At 40.2% G+C, this 16,362-nt stretch overlaps 1 protein-coding gene across 2 annotated transcripts; it reads left to right on the top strand.

Moving 5' to 3' along the window:
- Positions 1-1,630: 1,630 nt before the first annotated feature.
- Positions 1,631-12,851, top strand: LOC127377500 (dystroglycan 1). Of its 2 annotated transcripts, none has more exons than XM_051425417.1 (3): positions 1,631-1,938; positions 7,289-7,855; positions 8,928-12,851. In XM_051425417.1, exons 2-3 carry the CDS (start codon positions 7,433-7,435, stop codon positions 11,235-11,237), a joined length of 2,733 nt encoding a protein of 910 aa, XP_051281377.1. In that variant the 5' UTR covers positions 1,631-1,938; positions 7,289-7,432; the 3' UTR covers positions 11,238-12,851. The 2 variants fall into 2 exon arrangements, with proteins under 2 accessions (XP_051281377.1, XP_051281378.1); XM_051425418.1 differs by lacking the exon at positions 1,631-1,938 and adding an exon at positions 1,965-2,065.
- Positions 12,852-16,362: the final 3,511 nt, after the last annotated feature.

Here is a 16,362-nt window from a genome sequence, read left to right on the forward strand (position 1 = left end):
TAGAACGCATACCCCATGTAGTTTGGGTCTCTATCACAGTGGTCCTGGTTCAATTACAGCCTGTGGCGCATTGCTGCAGGTTGTCCCCTCTCTCTCTGCCCCCTTTCTTGTAAATCTTCACCTGTTCCATCAAATGAAAGCATAAAAAGCCCAAGAATTTATATAAAGTGTAAGGTCCAACACAGACTAATTTCTTGCTCTAAAATCTTCCCACTCAAACACACCTGATTACCTCCATTTAATACCTCCTCCACTACTTGCCCATTGTTGTCTGACTTTCCACTGCCCCATTATGTGTGTTGTGTACATTAAAGTCTCCACACCAAATAACATTAGTTCTGTTCTGGCCATCTGATTTCTCTAGTATACTTAACTCTAATTGTTCCCATTGATTGTAATAGTTTATCACCACTAGCACCTTAATCACAAACCACACCTCTACAATAATAGTGTTCCTAAGTGGCGCAAACCAATTTTCCTGGATACTGTCTATGAAGTGGTGCCCATCGCAAACTTCTTTAAAGGATTAGCATTATCAGTAGTATTATCCCACACCTGACAACTTTTGGCTACTGAAACAATCTTATATTTCTTCCACTTTCAGACACATCATGTCTAAGTAGTGCACTGCTTCTTTTACAATGATTTGATTCTTTTCTGTTTTGGATTTCACTTCAGCTCTTGCATTCTCTATTATAAAAGTAACCTGGTTTATCTTCTTTCCGTATATACTTTTCCTTTGTTATCTCCATTGCATCTTGCTCCCTCCTGACTCTCCCTTCACTCACCTGCTCGCTTGGACAAGCCCTCTTTACTGCCTCTCCATACGAGACCTTCTCTTTCACTATTATCACGTGTTGGAGTTTAACCTCATGTTTCATTACTTCACTTCAACTACAGCACTTTGGTTTCACCCCCTCTGCACAATTACCATACTCGTGACTCCCCCAATGCACCTTGCATGCTTCCTTTCCCTCTGGTCTTAGACATCACATGCGCAAATTTGACATTTGAAACACCTCACTGCCTTTGGTACATATTAAACTACAGCCTGTTATACCCCTGTGCTCATCTTAACTTAAGTCACAACAGATCCTTAGGTTTTCACTTAGCTCCTTCATACTTTACTTTGAGAGGATTTCCACAGATCACCTTCTTACACCCTGTTGTCCTCCCTCCCCCCCAACTTTCACTACTTTAGTTACTTTGATTTTGTCAACCTTGTTCATCTTCAATGCTTTTTCAACCTCAGCCTCACTCTTACACCCTATTAGCATGTTTGCACCCTGCTAAAGCATACTTCCCCCACCTGGCTAATGGTCATTTTTGTCAACTTTTTCAAACTCCTCCTCCTCCTTCAAGCCTCACAACTTCATTCAATGACACAACCCCCCACCCCTCTTCAGATCCAACACTCTCTGATCCGCCATTATCTTCCTTCTTGCCCTACCCCCCACTTCTTCTCCCCAACATCAAAAAGTTTTATTCAGTCCGTGGTTAACTCCAGAGTAAAGACAAAGAGAGGCACACTCAAACCATTCACCACAACCATACCACCTATCCCCTCGTTGATCTCTTTTCACCTGCATGTCTCCAAATAAAAGGGAGGCGGAGTCATGCTGGTACACTCGATTGGCCTCAACCTGTAGACCTGTCTGCGAAGAGGACAGAGGCAGCAAGGGAGGGGTTGCTGCCGACATAATTACAATATAGAGCAGTGAACTATCTGTAGACAAACCACCAAAAAAAAAAAAAACAGAGAGATATATCTTCCCTCGACTGTGCTCTGAAACCCTTACTTACCAGATGCTAGATATCTGTCTGCGGCGTTGAGGGGAAAGCGCATGTTTAATGGCATTTTGGAAGTCTCCGCGGCGCTCTCCGGGTAGAAGAGGAGACATTACGGCGCGAGTTAGCTAACGTTAGCTCGCCAACAAGGTCAGTTTGAATTTTGGGTTGTGTCTCTTTTTCAGCACTGGCATCGTTTAAAATGCCACCGTCGTCATCCACGCTAACTCGGCTCATGTACATAATTAGCTGGGACTCCTGTCGGCTGTCAGTGCAGGTATAACCGGCTATTTATTTTTTTTTGTCATACACTCTTGTCGGTTAGCTTGTTGGTTAGCCTCACTCGGTGGCTATCATCGCCTCAGTCCGTTCGCTCTCATTCGACTTTGGTGCTCGACGTTTTTGAAAGTGATGGCTCACGTTAACATCGCCTAATGGAGGTTATTGTCAAGGAGCGAGCGTTTTGTTAGGAACTGCATCGACAGTGCAGCCTTGACAGAGCAAATGTTAGCTGGATGTTTTATTAAAAGAGGGCTAATGCATTAGTGTGGTGGATGTACCCAGCAGCAGCAGCTCGCCGCTTGTGTCCGCCTAGAATAAAACAGGTGCATCCCTGCGCTAGCGATGGCCAGATGTAGGATAGCACTTATAGTTAACGCTGGTTCTGGATTAACAGTTTGTCATTGTTTTGGGGGGGGTAGCATTTTTAGGGATTCATATTTTCATAAAGACACAGTTTACTCAGTGTGGGTTCTTAAATGATTTATCAAGGTTGAACGGCGAAGGTGGCGTTATCATTTACAAAGGCCTCGTCTGCCGACTCCAGTAGAAACGGGGGCAGTTGAAACGGGCCCGGTAGCTAACGTTTTAGTTAGTTAGCTACCGTTAGCTACCGTTAGCTGTGTGACAGCAACTGACTACCAACTGACTACTGAGACACTAACTGCCGGCAAATCCTAAAAACATTTGACTTATGATAGCAGTGTTTTGTTTAACCGCACATTATAAACTATACATCTGTTGTCAGGAACCACAGGGTCTATTGTCGTGGATGATGTTACATTTGGGAAGGGCTGGTTTTAGCTTTAACTTACTATTGTGTTAGCGGTTTTTTTTTTTTTTTTCTTTTTCTTCCCCCTTCAACGTGTTCAACGTTACAGCAGATCCACTAACGTTAGCTTTGCTTTAATGTTGTGTTGTCTGTATAATATAACGAATATTTGTAGCTAAATTAGTAACCTCACAATCATTAGCAGTTGAACCTGTAACTAAATGAAGATTACACGAGTTCAGAAAATGTCACTTGTTGGTGAGCTTTACAGAGCAGTGGTTTAGCGTTGCTTTTGTTTTACACTCGAAACTTTACTCTTGCTTCATGCTTTGGATACCTCCACGAATTTATCAAAATACACAGTAGTTGAATGGTTGACTTGTAACACTGGGTTTTGACAGCATACAGTAGTTCTCCAGTAGCGTTAAACGACTTGCTCTCAGGTCGACATGCCGGGTTAGACTTTGACTCAGCCAAGGCCGATTTTGTGTTTTCTCCCCACATATTTCATTACTTTGTCGAAGAGTGTAGAGGGCAACACAAGGGAAACATCCAATTGCAAAGCAAGCTTGTCTTGTGGATATGTTTGTTATTCAGCTCATGCACTATCTAGAGGCTGCTGGATGTGGTACGTCAATTCAATTGGCCCTGAGTGCCACTGTGCATCGGAGCCCTAATTATTTTTGATGTTTTTCAAGTTTTAACTACTGTTGAACTGCAGACGGCATGGATACCATGGTTGTAAACGGTTTCGTCCCTGCAGCAGTGCAGGCCTCAGTGTGAATTGGGCAGAAATCACCCTCACTAAAGCCTGTATCGTTGTACTATTTACCATACATTAAAAAAAAGAGTAAAGAAATAGAGGGGTTTTAATAACTGCTCAGTTGAAAATGATAGAAGTTGTATTATACTCAACTCCCAAATAAATATGTAAAATTACACTTTTATGTTAGCCTTTGTCTTAGCACTTGGGTTTTTTGAAACTACATTTCTTAAATATTTTAGCAAGAGTGCCATATAGCTCAGCCCCGGTGCCATCGTAGAGAAATGATCATGATAATAATAATGAAATGATAAAAAAAGGGCACAGTTGTCTCCACTGTTGGCAATGTGGATTGCATTTTGTTTTGTTTTTCAAGAATTAGACCTTGAACATGTGCTCTATTTGTATACCACTCTATAGGCACTATGGCTTCATGTTTACTCTTTTGTGAAGCCTTGTTTTAGCTGTCAGCCTTATCCTCAAATGACATATCCTAATTACTTTTGAGGTTTACTCATCTCGTAACATTCTGTTATTTGTATAATAATATTGTTCATTTAAACTGCATGTTGAAACACTGCAAATCGACACATTTAAAGTTTCATATTTCTTAATGGGATGTTGTTTTAATTGGATTCTGAATTACTCACACACTGTGAAATGAGAACGTGATTCAATCTAGGCCACATTGTGGAGAGCTTACTTTGATGCTCAGATTTTGCTTTTTTCCAACGTGTGTGGCAACAGCCTGAGGTAAGGTGTAGTGGCTCATTCTGAATTAAAATAAGCTTATGGGTAAACCTATTTTCATGTTAATGTTTGTGTTTTATGTATATGGATAGATGAATCAAGCAATATGTTTTGTTTTTACACAGCTGGCACATTGTAAGCCATTTAAGATTCAGCCCTTAATTACTCTTGCAGGACCTTGTGTCTTAAAGAGACTGCTTAGTGTTTTTTTGTTTTTCGTCTTTCTAGGATCTCCACAAGAGGATTGCACATGGGGAGAAGGGCATGTGATATAAATCCCACTGAACTAACTCAGTAGATTAAGATGCCAGATAAGGTGCATGTCAGGACCTGGTTAATGGGTTTGGTGACTCGGTACTCTCCCTGTATTTGTAAGTAGGTGGCAAAATGTGAAATTAGCAAAACAGATTACTGGTGTGTCGCAACTTTTTCAGAATTTTTTCATTTTTTCTTTCTGCATATATATCTTGGGTCATATTTGAAATGTTATTTCTTTGATATGTCCATCCAGCTTTTCAAACTGCAGCATGGTGGAGGGTATAGGAGCCCTGTGGATGTGAACTGATTGTATGTTATAGTTTTCCCACCTGGTAGTCTAGTAATAACAGCCCAATTCTGTGCCAGAAACACCACACTATATACTTGCAGTAGACATTAATCATTTACACTGGAGGTAGAATACATAGATTACACAATATAATTTGTTTTGTCTTGCTGTACACCACCATAGAGATGCTGGCTCCTTACAGATCTGACCAGATCAGAACAATGTGGGCAGTCATTGTAAAAGGGAGTGAAGGAGTGGTGCTATACTATACATCCACAGAAATCAGAGTTGAAAGAGTAGCTGTTAGTGGTACGAATTTGGCAGGTTAACAGGTGAATATTGATTTGTCACGTATAACGTAGTCTATATTTTAATAGTGGCAGTGCTAGGTTATCTTTGGTTAAAATAGAAATAAGTGACCAAACATTCAATTTGTTTTGGCATAACTTAAATTATACAGTCAACACATGCTTACAGAAGGCTATGTTAAGAAAAACTCCTTGCTACTCATTAAGTCTTTCAAAACGTTATCCTTTCCTTTCAGTCTTGTCCTTTGCACTGAGGCTTTGGTATTATAGTTAAAGGCTCTGAAAACCCTAAAAGGGATGTTCTGATCTATTTTTTTGTTTAATTTGTGACAAATCTCAGCTACTAGATTGAGGTCTGTACATAATCTGCAGGATTTCCGACCATTACTGCCAATTCCCACAGAAATTCTGATCACTCCCACCTGCAACAATGTATTCTATTGAAAATCTTTCTGCCCCATTCGGCAGGGAAAATAGTCACTCAACTGTTTAATAAGCGCCCTTTTAGAATACATGAATTGCAAACAAGCCTTATTAAATGGGTTGTAAAGGTAAAAAAAAAAAAAAACAGCTGCTAGGGAAGTAAAGCTGAATAAAATGTCATTTTGCCCTAGTTTTTTAGAAAGTTGATGTCATTTCCCACAGGAACCGATACAAACCAGATGTTTGCATATCAGTCGACAGAGCAGCAGGGATAATGTTGTTGGAGAGGGTATTTTAATGTTCAGGTTTTAAAAATGTATATGATCGATTGTCTGATATGAGAGAGAGACAGAGTGAGTGAGCGAGCGAGCTTGTCTTTAATTGCTGCTGCATTTGGTGGTATACAGTTTACCATGCATTTGCATGCACGGTTGATTTCAATAATGACTACCTCTCATTATGTTCATTAAATTTTATAGCTTATCCCAAACCAATGAGGCTTAGCTTCTGGTCTATATTAGGGTAAATACATGTATATTTCGTGATTGCGGGGGTCAGTTCTAAAAGTATAAAACATTCTTGGAGGGATGGCTTCTGTACAAATTGACCACACTGATCTCATGATGTGGACCAAAATGTTTATTAGCCAGTATTTACTAAGAGCCTCTGTTTTGGAACAATTTGGAACAGCCAGTATTTTGAAGTGTACAAGTTGACGTCACAGCCTTGTGCCAGTCAGGCATTAGGATTCCAGGCAACTTGATGACCCTCCTCTGTCCGTTCCTGAGTGCTACAGGATTGGGGTTGGCTGGGTCAGCACAATGGAGACTCTTATTCCAACCCCCAGGGCACCTAATTAAAACTTACAACCAAGACAAACAACCTTCGACACTCATGCATCTCGTGAGAATCACTATTCCTGAAAATGCCATAACAGAGAAGTGAAGATCAGTAGGAGATCAACATGTCCTTTTTATAATAATGTTTATGACCTTGAAACTACAAGTGTATTGTCTAAATAGGAAATTAATATAAATATATTTAATGCTATTTGCACAAACTGTACTCTTTGGTTAAGTTTGATTTCAGTAGATTTAGATAATTATGTTGAAGATCTTTCTGCCCCAATTATGTTGTTATAATCATAGTCACTATTATACATAGACATTATTGACATTTTTTGTTACAAGATTTGACCATAATTATTAAGTGTTATTAAGGGAGACTGAGAATTCTTGTGATACTACCACCATATGAGGCTCAAACTCAGTAAAGCATAATAGATTGCTTCCTTACTTACTCCCAATAAGCAGTGAGTAAGTGAGAAAACTTAGATAATAGTTGAAGAGTATTGTCATGCAAAATAAGGCATTAATACAAACATGTTTATGGGGACCAATAAAGAGCCAATATGCTATTGATATGCATGCTAATAAGCAACTAGTTAATAGTGAATGTGTACCTTTTCATATGAAGTGTTGCCGCTTAATTCTATAGTGAGCAGTACGTAGAGATTTCAGAGACAGTTATTTTGTGTCATTACTGGCAGGTATAGTGTTGCTCGATTGCAATGTATGTTTTCACTGGTGTTTTCTTTTCAGTTGTCAGTTTTGTCACTTTGTCACACTCATGTTTGTTTTTTTTGTTTTCTCATGCAGCTGGCTGACATGGCTGTCTAGCAGGCTGCCAAAGATATCTTCATGGATCACAGAGGACAACAAAGAGAAATCACTGCATCTGTGAGCATAGCCAATAATTAGGGAATCTGACCCACAAGCATATCATCAGACTGACTTCAGTGCATGTGGCCTCTCAAGTTGTTCACAGACATCTGTTGGGCAGCCCAAAGGCCTATTGCTATGCACTATAAACGGAGAGACATGAGCTGTGGGGATGCTGGGAGGAGCAGGCTTCTTTCGTGCAGGACTATCCCTCTGGTAATAGGGCTTCTAGTGGCCATGGCCCAGGGCGCTGTGCCAGAACAGCAAGAGACACTGGTGGAGATGATATCTGTGGAACTAGAGGCTTCTATGCAGTCCTCTGTGCTCTCTGAGCTCCAGGCTGCAGCATCTTCGGTTGGTGAGGGGCCGCCTACAGCTATCCAAGATTCCTCTGCAAAGAACGGGGGAGTGCACACTGGTATCCCTGACTCCTCTGCAATCGTGGGCCAGGCGTTCCAGTTGAAGGTTCCACCAGGACCTGCCAATGCAACCTGTAATGTCCATGTAAGTGCACTGAAGATCAGACGTATCAGAAAAAATTATATATTGAGATAAATAGTGTTGATTTGATGTGGGAAATATTTGGCATGTAATATTGAATCAACACAAACGTCACTGTGTTGGTATTTACAAATAACTGCATGTGAATGATTTAACATTAATATACTGAGATTGGTATTAGGAATCAGTGAGAACAGTATTTGTGTTGGCGGGGTGGTGGGAGATTCAGAAAAACAAAAAATAAAAGATATGTGCAGTCGTCTAAACTAAGAGCATTTACTACCTTGTTTTTATTGTTCCATTGTCCTTATGGAACAATGGCCACGTAGGCCAACGTTTTTTTTTCTTTTTCTGGCACTGTAGAAACGCATTATATATAATATCTCTTCATTTTTGATCACTGTATTACTGCTGATTGAAGTCGACTGTGGTGCAATTTGCTCCAGTCTGACTTATGAATGAAATTAGATTATTATTGGCCCAAGTGGTGATGCAAAATGATGTCTGTCACAGTAATAACTCAAAATGAATAGTGATGACTCGCATAGTTATTATGAATAGAAGCTCACTCTGCTTCCTGTTCATATTTGGCGAGATTTGATAGACTGAATAGAACACGGATGGGGCGGGTCTCAGGGAGATGGTGAATGCTTTTTTTTCTGCTTTCACTCCAGATATTTGAAAGATTTGCATTCATCTTTATTTTGTGTTTTTTCCTAGTTCCTGTTTCACTGGCAACTTGGTCAATATCAAACATATAATTACATAATTCACCATCATTACCCAACATTTCCTACTTAGAACTTCACAATTGCCAATCTAACATGCTTTTCTGTGTTTCGTGTTATTATAAAATTTAAACCCAAGCCAAACTAAGTAAGTCATGTTAGGAAATCTCTTTGGTCCTGGTACCCTTTTTTAAAAAAAATTTTTAATGGTCATTTGTTATGGTGAATTATCACTTAATGAAATAAATAGTTTTTCCATTCCAGAGTTAACTTAACATCTTAGAAGTATCCCTATAGTAAAAAAAAAAAAAAAAAACTTACCTATTTCTCTCTTTTTTCACCTGTAGCTCACTGAGATGGGAAAGGAGACTTTACCCTCCTGGCTATATTGGGACAAAGAAAGTTGTATTCTGAAAGGCTTGGCCCTGGAGCAGGACAAAGGTGTGTATCATATCTTGGTGTCTGGAGAGGAGATAATTGAGAAGACAGGCAACCAAGCGTTCCCAAGTACCGTCTTCTCTATTGAAGTATACCCAGAAGAACGGGCAGACACTGAGCCAGCCCTGCTCACTCTACAGTCTGATATCAGTGGCATCCAGCCTTTCACCTGTGGCTCTGAGGAGCCTGTCACTGTCCTCACTGTCATCTTGGATGCTGACTTGACAAAGATGGTCGCTGAACAGAGGGTCAACTTACTGGCCATTATGAGAAAATTCTCACATGTGCCCATGGAGCACATGAGGGTGGTCCCTGTTGTCAACAACCGCTTATTTGACATGTCTGCTTTCATGGCTGGACCAGGGAATGCCAAGAAGGTGGTGGAGAATGGGGCCCTACTGTCATGGAAACTTGGATGCGCCCTTGACCAAGGCAGTATACCTGACATTAGCAGTGTCCAGTCCTCAGCAAAGGATGGGACCATGTCAGCCAGGCTGGGATATCCAGTGGTTGGCTGGCACATTGTCAACAAAAAGCCCCATGGAGTGAAACGGGTCAGACGGCAGTTGTACAATACTCCTACTCCAGTACCCTCCCTGCTTCCTCCAACTACTCACCCAGAGCCCCCTGTACGTGTTATTCCCACCCCAACTTCGCCCTCTATTGCCCCAGCAACAGACAACTCTGCTCCCCCTGTCCGAGGCCCTTTGCCTCTTCCGGTGAAGCCCACTATGAGGGTCCGAGATCAGATAGCCCACACACCTGTCTTTGGACCTCCCCAACCCACCAGAGTACTAGGAACTACAAGCACCATCCCTATTCAGCCTACCATGACCCGGCCCACGTTTGTGGAGGCCACTGCTTTGCCAACACCGCCAAGCACTACCAAAAGACCCAAACCCTCTGCCACAAGGAAACCCAAGAAACCCAAAACCTCCACCCCAGCTCCCCGGGAACCCAAGTCTACCACAGCTAAACCGCCCAGACGCACCACTACTCTCTCTTTGGCTCCAGACTTGAATCAAAACCCACAGATCCGCAATGCCATTGATCAGGTGAATGCATGGGTTGGGACATACTTTGAGGTAAAGATTCCTCCTGATACATTCTTTGACAGGGAGGATGGTACTACCGATAAGCTGCGTTTGACTTTGAAGAAGACCCCAAAAGAAGCAGTGACTGAAACATCCTGGATCCAATTCAACAGCACTATCCAGCTTTTGTATGGTCTTCCAGAGGAGCAGCATGAGGGAAAACACGAGTACTTCATGTTGGCTACTGATAAAGGTGGGAAAAGCATCATGGATGCGTTTGAGGTTAGAGTAAACCGTTGGTCTAATAATGACAAACCATCAGTTGTCTTTGCTGCTCGTTTCCATGGTGACCCCAAAACTTTAAGCAATGATGTCCATAAAAAGATTCTTTTGACCAAAAAGTTGGCTTATGCCCTCGGGGATCGCAACAGCAGCACAGTAACCCTGAGAAACATCACTAGTGGCTCCATCGTGGTGGAATGGACCAACAACAGTCTCCAGCAGAGTTCTTGTCCAAAGGACCAGATAACAGTTCTCAGCAACAGGATCTCTGATCCCCAAGGGACACCTAAACTGGCCTTCATTAAAGCCATGGAGCCTGAATTCAAACCCATTAACATCTCCATTCGTGGCACCAATAAATGTCAGAGCTACACGTTCATCCCACCAGGAGAGGTGCCGATGCCTGTTCTACCCACAGCCACACCTTCACCAGGGACAGGTCGTAGGAGCAGCGATGATGTTTACCTACACACTGTCATTCCCGCTGTGGTGGTAGCAGCCCTGTTGCTTATAGCCGGTATCATTGCTATGGTCTGCTACCGCAAGAAGCGCAAGGGGAAGATGACCATAGAGGAGCAGGCCACTTTCATCAAGAAAGGAGTCCCTATAATATTTGCAGATGAGTTAGATGATTCCAAATCGCCCCCGTCCTCCAGCATTCCTCTTATCCTTCAGGAGGAAAAGCCCCCACTCCCCCCTCCAGAGTACCCCAACATGGCTGGCCCCCACAGTACCCTGCTTAACCAGGATCTGCTGGAAGAGTATTCTGTTTATCAAGATGATGATCCGAATGCCCCTCCTTACCAGCCCCCACCACCATTTACTGTCCCCATAGAGGGCAAAGGCTCTCGTCCCAAGAACATGACCTCATACAGGTCACCACCTCCCTATGTGCCTCCCTAACGCACACTAGAGCTTTCAGTTTGGAAAGCAGGTGCAATGTAGGGATGCTTGTTGAAAACTGCTACAGGAGTAATTTTACATGTGTTCAATGAAATGGCTTTGACTTTGTAGAGGAGCAGGCAACCATACCCATATATTTGACCATCATGGATAAGACACTATCGTACAATTCTACTTCTGGCACAGGGCAAATGGATGGGGAACAGTTTGTAATTCCAGCACTTTTTTTTTTTTTTATTTTTGTTTTGTTTTGTTTTGTTCTTCAGATCTGCTTTTGACTTCTTGCATATTCTCTTTTGTCTGTTTTTGCCAAGAAGAGTCAATTTTATCTTCAACGATGTTCTATTTCTATTGTATAGAAAATAATAAAGAAGCAGGAAAGACTGAAGCCCACAGGGCCTTTTGAGCAGATGTCACCATGACAACAGACTTGAGGCTCTCCCTCACAATGTTAATCTTTATGAGTTCTATATCACTTATCTGTCCTTCAGCTAGGTTTACTAAGATTTTGCACCTGTTATTTCTAGAGGGGAATGAAATACAAAAAGCCAAACTGAAAGCATGAAATACTTTATTTACACAAAAATCAGTTTGTTTCTTAGACTTTGATCTTTCCCTGTTCTCTCCTATGCTTTGCTCCCTCTTGACAATAACATGCGAACCTTGCACTTATGCAAATTCTTGTTAAACCTTGCACTATGTGTCTTGCGCAGAATTGAATGCAGTAAGTGGTAGTCCAATAAGGAGAAACAATTTCTTTTGGTATCCTTGAACTCACCACATGACTGAGATTCCTCTGGTATTTGATCACAAAGGACATTACAATGATCACGCCTGTTGTAGATGTAGCCTCATTAAGTTACAAAACAAATGACTTTTTTTTTTTTTTTGTAATGTGTGTGTGCCACTGAACCTGCCTGTGAGATGACTGGTTTTGCTGTTGCCAAGGTGATGTCTGTGGTCACAAGGCAAACCTTGTGGGGTTGCTACAACAATAATGAAGGGGCCAATGGAATGCTGTGGTTCACAGCAGGCTGAGACTTGGTGACATAGTCAATGAGGTGGATCCACTGTCTTATATTCAGTTGGTTTTGTTGGTATGAGGGGTGGGTGGGCTTAGAGTAATGTATTATCACTGCTCTGCCTCAAGGTGTTGCACTATTGTGTTTAGTGCGCTGCCTGGTGTCAGTTCAGATGAGGCATGGGGACAAGGGGATGTACATAATTGTGTGCCTGTGAAATTAAACAACTCCATAATGTTAGTGTTTTATCAGTAAACCTAGTTGGGAAAGGGAGGGCCAGAGTGGGAAATAATTTTATTTTTTAATTGTATGTCTAGATTTATGATCACAATCATGAAAAAAAAAAATGACTTTATAGTTTGTGAGGGTACAAAAGAACGTTTACCTGCCCATCACAAAAAGTAATGCATTATCTCAATATGATGGGGAACAAAGAAACTACAACATGTGAATTATGTACATTTCATATCTGATATCACCATAAGAAAAAATGGTTAAAAATCTAATGTTTTTACTGAGTTTTTGATACAGTCTTAAACTTGTTTTATGAAAATATATTAATAAAATGTAATACTATTTGTAAAGCCTCAAAGATGGTGTATAGTCCCTTTATTTGAGAAAATGGAACCGGATTAAACTATATTTTCTGTGTATTAAAGCGCTGATGAGCGCGGTTGACCAGATAAGTTGGAACGCAATATGCAGTAAAATCACTGTGTCCATACTATACAGTACATTATATTGTATTTACATAAGCAGATGTAAAAGCAATGTAAAGAGAATGGCCTTCATTTCAAGCAGGAGAATTAAGTGCAAGCTGTGAGATATGTTAAGGTTAGTAAGTAAGTTTGAAATATCCCCAGTTTGATTTCCAGATTTATTTTTCCATCAAACACATATTCTGCAGTACATACTAGCCTGTGACCTTTTTGTCGCCATGTTTTACAGTATGTTGTCACATTCTTGACAGAGTTTATAGAAGCAGGCTACAGTACAATCCAATGGTTGGCTGGTTTTGGCTATAACATGAGCTACACACTCTTTGTTGTAATAAACCAAATACGCAGCAGGCAGCCCCTGTGAGACAGTGTGATATTTTAAGAGGAGTGCTCCCTTTCTATGGCATTTAGGTGGGCAGTTTTTCTTTTTTTGGCTCTGTGCTCCTACATCTCTTGGAGAAATATCAATAACTGTGACTAATATCTGCTCTCAAATTATTTTAGTATAGAGCTTGTGTAATGATGGCTTATTCAAGAGAGGTCAAAAACAGTTTCATTGGTTGGTGGTAAGTTGCAGACCCATGCTGCATTGACAAACGTACATCATTAGTACAAATTGCAACCAGACATTTGTTCTTGCTTACTGAATATTCCTCCTTTTGTACCTTTTTTAGCATTTAAACCCTGAAACATAAGAGTGCTAATGTTAACTTGTCCTATAAACTCATACTAAATCACTGATGATCTCTAGACTTATATTCTAGACCATGGAAGATCTCTCTTCTTTTTAGCACTGACATCTACCCATTACTTCATACAGATCAGTCATGTGTCTGCACTGGCTGTATGTGTATATAGAATGTGTATTGAAGTGGCTGTGAAGCTACATTTCTTCAATGTCAGTGCTGTAATTACATTATCTGCCCTGCTCTCATTTGCTCAGTCTCCCCATTCTTGGTTATTATAACACATAATTGGTAATTATGAGGTGGCTTATATTGCAAATTGAATGTAATAATAATTTATCAATTAGCCAACATCCATCTAACTGTGGGCGACTGATTCATTTACAGGAGATATGTGACACTGGACTTGAAGACTCTGTTTCGTACACTGACTGTGATTAAATACAGCTTATACTGTTTGTAAATATACAGACTGAAACGCTGACATGTCACCTCTTGTTGCATAAATAACATGATTTCAGGTTTTTATTGACATGGTTACGTGTTGTGTTGTACAGTCAATACATTGCAATAATGACAACATAATGGCACCTGGCTAGTGCGACATAAATTACAAACAGATGTAGAACATGCATCAAGAAGGCCCCTAATTTACAATTTACGTTTGGTCTATCCAGCTGTACAAACAAATTTAATTTTGAAAGAGCTGCAATAATTAATTAGTTGATTAGTTGATTGACATACGTAATCAGTAACATTACACTGAATTATTGTAATTTTCAAACACAAATGCCTTCCTTGATTACATGCTAGTACATTGAATATATTTAACTCTTCAAGTGATGATGTCATGGTGGGCTCCTAGAAATTGTGATGGACATTTTAGCTGATATATATAAACTGTTATAAACTGATGTTTTATTGACCAAACAATCAGTTAATTGAGACAATAATCAGCAGTTAAATCAATAATCAACATCATTAATTGCAGCCCCTAAAACAGGCGGCTGTACTTTTCTGTACTGTATGATTCATTATGCTTGAGTTCTTACACTAAAATAAATGTGCTCCACTTTACCGTGGGCAGTTGTCATTACAAAGATCATACAGTATAATATAGCTGCAGGAATGGTCACCTCTGGCACATAGGGGACCACAAACAGAATATGCAGTTGTAGGATTATATTTCAGTAGTGACAGATGGAGTCACATCTGCTGATTCTGAAATTCAGGCAACCTACAGCTGCTCTGTAAGGTTGAGGTTGGGAGAAGGCTGTGCACCAATATTACCAAGGACAGTGACCTATTATAAGTTTTTAAAAAAGGGGGTTTTAAAGCATTGTTCAAACTGGTAAAATGTACCAAATCATACTTTTTTTTCCTAGTTTTAATGTCTCAGGACAGGTTACATAGGACTTTCAACTTTCAAGTACACAATCTACTGTTGTGTCCTAAAACATATTGACTGTTTGTATATGTTTTCTAATAATACTTTCCGTAAAGGATAATCCAACTGCTTCAACAGCAGTTGAGTGGTTTGAATCTACAAATGGAGTTGAGCTAATCGATAATGGCAGCCAGTAGTAGGTAATAAGGTTGTATCAAAAATGTGGAGTTGAGGCTATTTTATGCCCTGCCAATCTCTCTCTTCATCAGCCTCCCTTAAGCACTCATTAATAATGCATTGGGAATGAAAGTTAATGTATGTGATGAAAAATGTATAACCCAATGAAAACCTATAGGAAGAACTGACCTTTAGTTGTGTGATGTGCTGCTGCTGTCGTGGATGCTTTGCAGTTCTGCGCACAAAACCACTCGTCTGATCCGTTTCGTAAGTTTTCATTTCTGAAATAATAGTATACCAGATAAAATATAGATGAATACAAATGAATTTGCTTTATAATTGTTTAAAATTGCTTCACAGATTTCTGCATTTCCACATTTGGTGTTTACAGAACACCTGCTTTACCTTTGTTATTTCAGACGCTGGCAGAGCACTAATCAAAACGGGTGTTTTGTAAGCGTGTTTATAATTCCTGGGGTCATAACAAATTCTAATTAGGCCTGTAGCCATGCCAGGCCCAGCTCTCATTGCAAACAGGAGGGTAATTATTTCCACTGCACAGTATTATTGACACAAACTTTTCTTTTGATTAAAAAAAGAAAAACTAATCAGTCTTTGTATGCACCATGGTGCTTGAGGAGGCGGTAAGGTGATCTCCTACTTAGCTGTGGAAATAGCAGAAAGGCTTTGATGGTGGGCAGACCCACATAATATGGACAACTCAGTAATAGGCCTCATTAGATGCCCAAAGCCCAAGAAATGTGGCACTCTGTTTCCCATTAGGCTGAAAGCACAATGATAAAAAAAAACCCATCGTAATGATAAAGGATAATTGTCAGGAAAGCAAGGGGGTATATATTTCATATTTTATTATGAGCAATCCATAAAAATATTTTGCATAATAGTGTACATATTAGATCATACAGAGTGTGCTCGTGGAGGAGACTTTATTTGCGATACAGACAGACAGACTTTACCCATGTTAGACATACTGTTAGTATAGTAGAGTTTCATTTGCATGATCCTGAAATGTAGCAACAGTGCCTATATCAATTTTATTATGTTTTTGTAATAATCCTTATTAAGGTTATATATATCAGATATTTGAATAAATACCCACATTTTAAAATACAA

This window comes from Dicentrarchus labrax, unplaced genomic scaffold, assembly GCF_905237075.1.
Source record: "Dicentrarchus labrax unplaced genomic scaffold, dlabrax2021, whole genome shotgun sequence".
NCBI lineage: Eukaryota > Metazoa > Chordata > Actinopteri > Moronidae > Dicentrarchus > Dicentrarchus labrax.